This window comes from Echinops telfairi, unplaced genomic scaffold, assembly GCF_000313985.2.
Source record: "Echinops telfairi isolate 266 unplaced genomic scaffold, ASM31398v2 ScPeMD7_7;HRSCAF=31, whole genome shotgun sequence".
Taxonomy (NCBI): Eukaryota; Metazoa; Chordata; class Mammalia; order Afrosoricida; family Tenrecidae; genus Echinops; species Echinops telfairi.
The window spans coordinates 5,799,208-5,809,601 of NW_022103904.1; the positions used below are offsets into that span (position 1 = coordinate 5,799,208).

Genomic DNA, 10,394 nt, shown 5'->3' on the forward strand with positions numbered 1-10,394 from the left:
CCTACGAGCGGGGCGGCGACGTGTCCCCCAGCCCCTACAGCAGTTGCAGCTGGCGTCGCTCCCGGAGCCCCTACAGCCCGGTGGTCAGGTGAGTGCCCTCGTCCTGTGTGTCTGATTCTGCCTACGCTGCCGGGGGTGAGAAAGTTGTGGTCCGACCCTTCCCTGGAGAACGGGAGGGCGAGGCGTTCTCGCGCGCCCACGGCGCCGCAGGACAGGGCCGGAGGGAGCACGCCACTGGTCCGAGGGTCGCTTTCCCCCCTAGGGCTGGGAGGGGAGATTTCCCAGGAAGAGTGCAAAGTTTTGTTTTGTTTTTAGCTTGTTCAGTGGCGAGAGTTCTCAATTGCTCTTTGCTCTTTCAACCCAGTGGCTTTGGGTAAACCTCGAGGTTGCGTGGTTTGTCTTAATTTGGTAAACTTCGTAAAGAAGTTTCCTCCGAGATTTCAGAACGGAGTGCCGTTTTTTGGCTAATGTACAGGGAAGATCAGAACCCCGTTCTGATGTCAGTGTTGGATATGAATTGCAAAGGTGTCATAATTAATGATGGGAAAAGCAGTCTTTCTGAAAAGTGTATATGTGGAAAAAACTAATATGTGATTTTAAAAAAGCTCATAAAAACTAATCGATATGTAGGATTAGTAGTATACGTGATCTGTCAAAGCCATGATTATGAAGAAAAACATTAAGACAAGTTACTGGTTTCTCTGTTGGTTTGTGATAACATCCAGTTTTTGATAATCTAGTTGCTGTAACCCAGTATTAACGAAGTAAACCTGTAACTGCTTCCCTTAATGTTGGCCAGACTTTTGCTGTTTTTTTTTTTAATGTCAGAATCTTTGTTCGGATATTTAAAGGGTGTAATTTAATGAATTGGAGTAAACTTACTTAATGGTTACATCTTATTTGCATTGACATCTTGTTTATTTGAGCAAAGTACATTAATAACGAGTGTTGCACAAACTGTCATATTCCTTGGGATGTATGGAAATTCTATGGCTTAAAAAGTTTGGGGTATTGCAAAATGACGTTTGGATTGCATGTTCCTTTTCTATTGATCTTAGTTTTCAGTTATGCCAAGTGAATGCTGACTCCCTCAAAGTATGGGTTATGTTGAATTTCAATGCACCCTGTGCACCTGTAAAATTAGTAGATTTCTTTGAAGTGTCATCTTGGTGTTAGTTAAATTGTGACGTGAGTAGTGCTCTAGGTACAAATTGCTTTTAAACCAAAACAGCTGTGTAAATTTCCTTTAGTCTTACCGCGTTTCATTTAAACACATTTAAAATGCTGGTTGGTGCCATAAGCAAAGAATGTTTCCATTGAGAACTCATAGCACCAAATTTAGCATTTGTAAGACTTTATGTTTTACTTTCAAAGGTAATGTTTTAGGTGTGGCAGATTTGCATTTTTAAAAAATTGGCAAATTCGGAGTTTGATATAATTTAAAAGTGGATTTTGTATTTATCAGGCCTTTTGGTTGCTGGAAACAGCGTAGTTCTTTATTTTACAGTAGTGACATGTGAATAAGACTGTTCAGCTTTAGTTCACATTTGATTATTAGCATATTTTATGCCAGATATTGTTATAGGGAATAGAACCCTGGTGCCGTAGTGGGTTGTGTGTTGGACTGCAATTGGTGAGTCCAGTAGTTCAAATCCACCCACTAGTCACCACTAGCCACCCCCTGGGAGAAAGATGAGGCTGTCTCCTGTTAAGCTTTCCAGTCTCAGAAACCCATAGGGGGCAGTTCTACTCTTGCCTGTGAGGTCACTGTGAGGAGGAATGGATGACAGCGGTTTTAGTTTGGGGTTTGTTACTAGATACTGGAACACAGTCCAGAAGACAGACACGGAGGCATAGAGCTTGTGTTATAGAGGATCATTCATTATTGAGTCTTTTCACCGTGTTTATAGAGGGACCGCTGAGAATTTTAAAGAATTTGACTCTGAAAAAAGTTTTAGAATATTTTGGCTATTATACCTATTGGCAAATGTCCATTTGGTATGTGCTTGAGTATATCTAGATGAAGAAGGCATTTTTTTTCTTTGAGGTAATTTGTCTTTTAGATTTGGGATTTGAGTTCTATATTTGGCTTGCAACAAAAGTAAAACAACAGCCACTGTTCCTTTCTTTTTAACAAACAAACAATGCTTTAGGTGAAATTTTACGTGGCACATTAGTTTTGCAATCTATAAGTCATACACAAATTGTTCCATGGCATTGATTGTCACACCCCCGCCCCCCGCCCCCTCTGTGTGTCCTTTTTCTTATCTGGGTTTCCTATTTCCAATTCTTTTGGCTTCCCTGTTTCCTTATTTTTGGTTTTGGGCACATGTTTTACTTTTGGTCTCTTACAGTTGATTCTTCTTCTGTTTGGGTGTTGCTTGCTTCATAGGTATATTGCTGGTTGAATTGCTAACTGAATGTGGCCTCCTAGAGGATCTCCAGTTTTCAGCTACCAGGTTTTTTAGGGCTATAGATTTTTCCATTCTCTTTCAGACTAATATGTCTATTTCTTATTTTATTTGAATTTGTTCTACATTTTTAACTCATTCTTTCCAGGACCTTTTAATGTGCTTCTGGTTAAACTCACTGTCCTCAAGTCAATGCTGACTCAGTGACTTGCTGTGGGTTTCCAAGTCTGTCTCTTGAAGAGCTCCTACTGATTTCGAACTGCCAACTATTCAGATTGCAGCCCAACAAATTACCACTACACCACCAGGGCTTGTGGTAGCCAGACACCATCTAGTTCTTCTGGTTTTAGGTGAGAGGATGCTGTGGTTCATGTGGTCCATTAGTCCTTTGAACAAATTGTTTCCTTTAGTCTGTATTTTCTTCATTCTCCTTTGCTCCAGGCAGGATGCTTACCAGTAGTTGTTTCAAAGGGTTTAAGACTTGAGGTGATGTGTACCAGATTGAGATGTAGAACATTTGTGAACTGTGCTTTGTTAATTCACCAAGGTGTCCCTCACAACTCTATGGCCCGTCGTCTTCAAGTCCAGTAGTTCTAGGCCTGATGTCTAAGTTGCCACTACGTATTTCCCAAAACTCTTGGAAATTCAGTTTCCTCATCGGTAACAGGAAAGGACTTATTTTGGGGGTTCTTTCAAGATTTAAATGAAATTTTGTATTTCGCAATCTATATAGCATTATAGAGATTCAAGTGGTTGAATAGCTTGAATTGTTAAAATTCCTCCTATTGAAACAAATTTGCCTCTGTGTAATTTGTTTATTCCTCCCAAGTTTGACCTTTTGGCAGGTCACAGACAAACCTGTGTTAGTTCTTGAAATATAAAGACAATTGTCATGTCTTCAAAGTCTTGTCTTCTCTAGACCAAAGACACTGAATTTAAAATTAGTATAAAACTCACTGCTATTGAGTTGATTTCAACTCATAGCAACAGAGTAGAATTGCCCCTGTGGGTTTCTGAGACTGTAAATATTTAATGGAAGAAGAAAGCCTCATCATTGTCCCACTGAATGAACAGTTGGTGGTTTTGAATTGCCAAAGCCCAATGCGTAACCCATTACACTACCAGGCCTCCTCAAATGTAGCCCATGTATGCTGTAATAAATAGTAAGATGATCTTATTCCAGGTCATATGCAAGTTATATATTAATGAAATTGTCTGTGCAACTTTAAAAAGGAAATACATTTATATTAAAAATAGTATTAAAATCATGATCCAAAGATTTTTCTCCATGATAATCCACACAATAAATCCTGTCCATTTTAATGATTTCTCCATCTGCTCATTACGTTCATCGGGATTTCCAGTCTTGAGCTCATGCTTTTCATCAATTCTTACTCTATTTTTCTCCTTAAATAACCTGTTTACTATATTTTGTTTACTATTCAAAACCACCAGCTTCTCCTTGGGAGAAAGAGGAGACTATTTACTACTTTTTACTCCTGTATAGAATTACAATCTCGGAAACCCACATGGTCATTTCTACTGTGACTGGCTTGTTTTGTCCATCACCCCCCCTTCTTGGTTGGGATGTGAGAAGTCATTTAATCTTGCTGATTGGCCCTATGATAAATGTAAGGGTGTGCTCAACAGAGGCTGGTTAGGAAAGGGAAGAAATGGTACTGATATTTATGTTTTACTGTGTACTGGTTAAGGTCCTGCAGGAGCCCTTATGGTATAGTGGTTGTGCGTTGGGCTGTAATCCACAAGGTCAGTAGTTCTAAACCACCCGCTGCTCTGTAGGAATAAGATGGTGCTTTCTACTCCGATAAAGAGTTGGTCTTTGGAAACTCACAGGGTCAGTTCCACCCTGGCCTAGAAAGTTGCTGTGAGTTGGCGCTGACTCTGGCAATGAGTTTAGTTTTGAATAAGTCAAGGTCTTTGGGTGGTGTAAATGCTTTGCTCTTAAATATTAGTCAGAAAAGGAGCCCTGGTGATGCAGTGGTTAAGCTCTTGACTGCTAACTGAAAGGTAGACAGTTTGAACCCACCAGTTCTTGCTTCTGTTATGATTACAGTCTCTGTTCCATAGGCTAAGTTATGATTGACTTGATAGTGATGGGTTTGGAGTTACTTTATATTTGATTGACCACAAGGTTGGCAATTTGAATCCACTCAGTGGAAAGCTTGATGATCCGTTTTCATGAAGATTATAGCAATTCTGAAACCGTATGGAGTACAGTTCTACTTTGAAACACATGAGAGTCACAACCACCTTCCCCCCCCAATGTGCCAGTCATTGCTAAATATTTAGCACATATCCAACCAAAACCCATGTGAATAGTCAAAAACAGTACCATTGACAGATTGAGAAATGGGAAGCTCTCAAAAGTTAGTTATTTGTTTCAAGATTAGCTTGGATCTAAACCCAGCCCTGACTCAGAATTACCTGCTGTATTCAGTCAACCTTAGCTGGCTTTTACAATAATTGACCACTTTACATATGGTCTCTTCTGCAAAAACTCATTAAAGTCTGGCTGTTGTGTTGTTGGTTAGGTGCCACCAACCTGGTTCTGACCCTATAGTGACTGTATGCACAACAGAAACAACAGAATGAAACACTGCCCGGTCTGTGCCATCCTGTTCTTGAGCTTATTGTGCAGCAACAATGTCAGTCCATCTCCTTGGAAGCCTTCCTCGTTTTTGATGCCCCTTTTCCAAACATGATGCCTCTCTCCAGGAACTGTTCTCTCCTAACAACTAGTCCAAAGTCTTGCCTCTAAGGAGCACCTTGGCCCTACTTCTTTCAAGACAGTTTGGTTTGTCCTTTTAGCAGTCCATGATACTTTGAATATTCTTCTCTAGCACCAATTCACCTGCATCTATTTTTCTTCTTCAGTTTTCATTATTAAGTGACCAAATACCATTGGACAATGTATAAGAGGCAATGTACAATACCATGACTAGGGTTAGGTACACCTTACTCCTCAAAGTAGCTTCCTTGGTTTTCCATACTCTTTAACTGCTGCTTCTATGATCATTGATTGTGTAGCCAAACAAGACTAAAGTCTGGGTATTTATGGAGTAGTTCTGTTCATTTGCCATCTTTTCAACATTTTATCCCAAGATTTTTTTAGCCCATTTTAATTTGATGCTTTAACCAACAAGGCTGTTAGTTGCTTCATACCTACTGCCTAACCCATTCTAGCACATAAAGATCCTATGGCTACTATCTAGTCAATTTCAACACTGGCAGCCTTTAAGTATAGCAGAAATTGTAATTTTCTGTGTATATTTTTAAATTTTGTCATTATATAGATTGACTAAAAATGTTCAATGATGTTCATTACATTTGGTTATTGAAATTTTTATGTCTTGATCCGAAGACACTGAAGTCAAGTTAGAATCAGTATATGACATGGTAGTGTATAATTGGTTCTCTAAACCTGTGGAAGTTTTATTCCACCAAGCAGAGCCTCTATACTAGAATATCAAAACTAAGAGTCTGAACATGGTACATCTCAACTTTAAAAAATTGAATTTATTCATGTCCATTTGCTGATATGGAGGTCTTTTTTTTAATGGGTTATTTAGTGTTTTGTCATGAAAACTAGTGTTCAACAATACATAAATTGAAGGCATTACAAAATTAAAACAAACCCCCCCGCCCCGTGAATCCCAAACCAAACAAGCTCTTATTCCTACAATGCTCTTGATTTTGTATGTATTTAGGAATAAATTTTGATGAGTGTCTTTAACATAAATGAAATTCTTAAAATGTTTTCAAATGGTGTCAAAAATGCAAGTAACTAGAGTTAATACAGAAATAATCAGGTGGAAATAGAAATTTAGAGGAATTGTCTCAAGTCTCCAAACCTGTATCATTTCATGTCTTATTCTCAGAAGTTGGCTTTGTGTTTTACTTCTTTTTTGACAGAATCTTACCCACTCCTCCTCCTCTGCATCCTAAAGGGCTTCTATGAGTCCGAATTGACTCTTTGTGGCTTTGGTTTGGTTTGGTTTGGTTTTTAGTTCTAGCCCGAGGATCCCTGGTGGGGTGATGGTTAAGCACTTGGGTGACAAACTAAAGGTTCAAAAACCACCTAGAAGCTCCGTGCAAGAAAAAAACCTGGCATTCCACTCCAATAAAGATTATAGACTATGGGGGCAGTTCCTTGGGGTTACTATGAGTTGAAATAAACTGCAAAACCTAACAAGTTATGACCCATGTTTTTAACTAGTTACACATTTTTCTTCACAGTTTATTCTTTTTATTATCGAGAGCTTTCTTAAAACTTGATTGTTAAAACTTGATGGTATTGACACAATGGATGGGTGTATGGATTGTGATAAGAGTTGTATGAGCCCCCAATAAAATGATTTATAAAAAACAAAGCAAAAAGCTTGATGGTAGATTATGTTCCTCCTATCGTATAATTAAGTAACTCTGGTGACGTAATGTGTTACATATTAGGCTGCTAATCGCAGCTTTGGCACTTTGAAGCCATCAGCTACTCTGAGGAAAAAAGATGAGATTTTCTGCTTCCATAAAAATTTATAGTTTCTGAAATCCACAGGGTTGGTTCTGAACTCCTCCCCTATAGGGTCACTATGACTTGAAAGCAGTGGCTTTGAGTTTTGATTTAATATATAGAATTAAGTCTTAGCTTTTTTTTTTTTTTTAGTGTATGTGCTGCTGGAGCGATCACAAGTCTTAGTTTTCTAATGCATCATGTTAGTGATGCCTATGTATGATCTGGTTCTGTTCTATCAGCAGTCTGTTATTGGAGACACTTATTTTTGTGTTGTTATTCTCCTCAAATCTTAAAATTCCTCTTTTTTTCCTCTCTTTGCCTCCAGATTTGCATTTGAACCTAGCTTAAATACCAACGTCTTCAAATCTTTCTCTGTTTATGTAGAAAAAAATGTGTTTTATATCCCCACAGTATTTTACTCTACCGTACAACTTTTAAAAATTCTATTTAATAGTCTAACTTGCTAATTAGAAACATTTGTATTTTCTCTACTAGATTGTAAGCTCCCGAAGGATAGGTTCCAATTTGTACTTATTAGTGGTTGAGTTAATCTAAATGGTATATTTTTTCTCACCAGGTAATTGTAAACCAACCTTTGCACAGATATTAGTTATCTCTAAACTTGCTTGCTATTTTGGTTTACATATGGGGGTAGTAATTGTTTTGATTTATGTAAGCAATTTGCTATTTACTAGCTCCAACTTTCCTGGAATGGGTCCACAATGCTGGGAGTCATTTTTAGTATGACAAGAATAACTTCAGACCTAGTCTTTATAATCATACCCTGCTGTATTGGTCAAGATAAATGATCTGTTTTTCTTGGTGAGGTTTTTTTTGTTCTTGTTGTTGTATGCTTTTTTAATGGTGCGTTTGAATTAATCTTTTGTGTGGAAAATTTCTGGGCAGAGATTGTTGTATGTTTATTTTTTCACTAGTAAAATTTAGCTGTTTCCAAGAAATTAAATTAATGACATAATATTCTTAAAGCTTATCAACTTTTTCTGTGGCCACTTTTGTTGTTATTGCCCTGGTGTTGTATTGCTTGACTCTTTCTATGTGGAGATTTACTTGCTTTGAGGTGGGTTCAGAGGTAAAAGAAGTAAAAGTGCCAGTTGGAATCAGAAACTTTCCTGGTTTACAATGATTTTATGCCTTGATATTCTGTACATTTAAATTGTGGGGGAATTTACCGTTAGTGATCTATGTGGAAAGTAAAACAAAATATATAACTTCAGAGGATAAAATACAGATTGAAAACTGGACTTGTAACAGTGAAATGGAAATGAAAAGGGTAGTGAGAATACTGAAATCTGAAAGTGGTCATGGGTTGCATTTCTCCCCACTTTGTTTTTGCATTTTCAGTTGCATAGAGGTACTTTCACTGAGATATCAACAGACAAAAAACATATAATGTGTTTTTGGTGAAGGTTTACACAGCAGTATAGGGTCCCGTTCTGTTAACGATTCATGTCTAAATGGTCCAGTAACACGGACCATCTTTAACCTTTGATCATTTTCCCAGACTTCTGTATGTGTATATGTGTTTGCAGGGACATATGATTTTGAATGAATGAAATCATACTACAGTGCTGTCTTGTACCCTCTACCCCATATTATACTCTTTTTAGTGGCTTCTTGCTCCTATTTTCATAACTTGTTTAACCAAGTTCCCTCAGGTTTTGTTTGTTCCCTGTGTGTTTATCTACAGCAAATACATTTTTTGTGGGTTTGTTCCAGTTTCTTTTTTAGATTAGCTGTCTCAGAGGTAAGATTGCTAGGTCTAAGATGGTAATACACATTTATTATTTTGATATATTGTCAAAATTTGTCCTTCTGAAAGTTTGTACCAATTTTTCATTTCCCAACAGTATAGGGTTGCTCATTTCTTCAGACTTACCAACACTTATAGCTGTAAAGTATTTCATTTTTATTTGGATTCGTTTTGTATATTGTGAGTGAATATTTTCTTGTATTTATTGGATGTCGTAATTTCTTGATTCACTTTTCTGTAGCTTTTTATTATTTTGTTAATTTTTAGGACATTTTTGTGTATTACAGAAATTAACCATGACACCCCACCCCCACCCTGTGGCACTAGCTCATATTAACAAAGATGACCAGTTTGTTTTTTGCTATTTAACTTTGCTTATGTAATGTTTGGTTTTAAGAAACTTTTGATTTGTTATATGTGTTCATGCTTTTAGATAGTAAGTAATACCTTTTTCCAGGTGCCTAATACCAAAACTTTATTAATATTTATCTCTTCTTTCTAGTTCTCAGGAGTTAGTTCTGTTAGTCCTTTGCAGTATGCTTTAGTCTGCCCTTTATCTCTTAGGAATTGCCTTAGTTTGAATCTGATTGCTTTTGAGGTTGTTTTTTTTTCTCAGACACTTACTGCTTTCTGCACTCAAGTAAATCTGAAAATAACACTTTGATTTGGTTTTCAACTTTTTCTATATTTTTGCTTGTTTTAGGGTTTTTCTCAAATGTGTTAGGTCATTGGGTGGGGGGGGGTCACCCTTTTGAACTTGTTTCATAGGTTTTTCAGTATATTAAACCCAGGATTGATGAACCCATAGGGGACAACAAATAAGAATTAAGGATTTCTGGGCAGGTGGGGAGGGGCTACAGTGGTGTTGGTGGGGGTAAAAGGGAGGCAATGTCAAGAAGTTCAGGAAGGAAAATAATGGGCTAGCCAAACAAGTTCACTGAGGTTTAAGGCATGTGGGAGTGGCAACTTTTTCGAAGCACGTCTTTGAAAAACAGTCCTACTACACAGCCCTACGCTTGATCGGCAGTTCAAAATCATGGCCATCTACTCCCGAGAATAGTTAACCTTTTCGGAAACCCATGGGGATCACTATGAGTCAGCATTGACTTGATCGCAATGAGTTTATTTGTTTGTTTTGGTTCTGCTCCTATAAAATGTTAAAAAGCTACAGTTCTTTGAAACTCACAGGTGCCTAATAGGGTCACCATGAATTGGGATCAACTTGATGGCAGTGAGTTTGTGTCACAGAAATGCCTTATGGTGTTTGGGAATCTAGAGGACCCATGTGAGGGGGCAATTCTTTTCATGATTTTTTAACCTGGTTGTACAATTTTTTCAAAATATATTTTCATCTCTTCATAAATATTTTTCCATTCATGTGTTATGTCCTTGGGGGTCACCCTATTTCTAAAAAAATCTTTTTATTGGGGGCTCGTACAACTCTTATCACATTCCATACATACATCCATTGTGCCAAGCACATTTGTACATTTGTTTCCATCATCATTTTCAAAACATTTGCTTTCTACTTGAGTCCTTGATATCAGCTCCTCATTTTCCCCCTCCCTCCCCATTCCCCCCTCCTTCGTGAACCCTTGATAATATATAAATTATTATAATTTTGTCATATCTTAACACTGTCCGATGTCTCCCTTCACCCACTTTTCTGTTGTCCATCCCC

At 37.7% G+C, this 10,394-nt stretch overlaps 1 protein-coding gene across 1 annotated transcript in view; it reads left to right on the forward strand.

Moving 5' to 3' along the window:
* Positions 1 to 10,394, forward strand: part of CDK13 (cyclin dependent kinase 13) — a 131,422-nt gene that overhangs the window by 1,331 nt on the left and 119,697 nt on the right. The window contains exon 2 of the mRNA XM_045286284.1: positions 9 to 88. Coding sequence (XP_045142219.1) covers positions 9 to 88 — 80 coding nt within the window. The remainder of the gene's footprint in view (positions 1 to 8; positions 89 to 10,394) is intronic.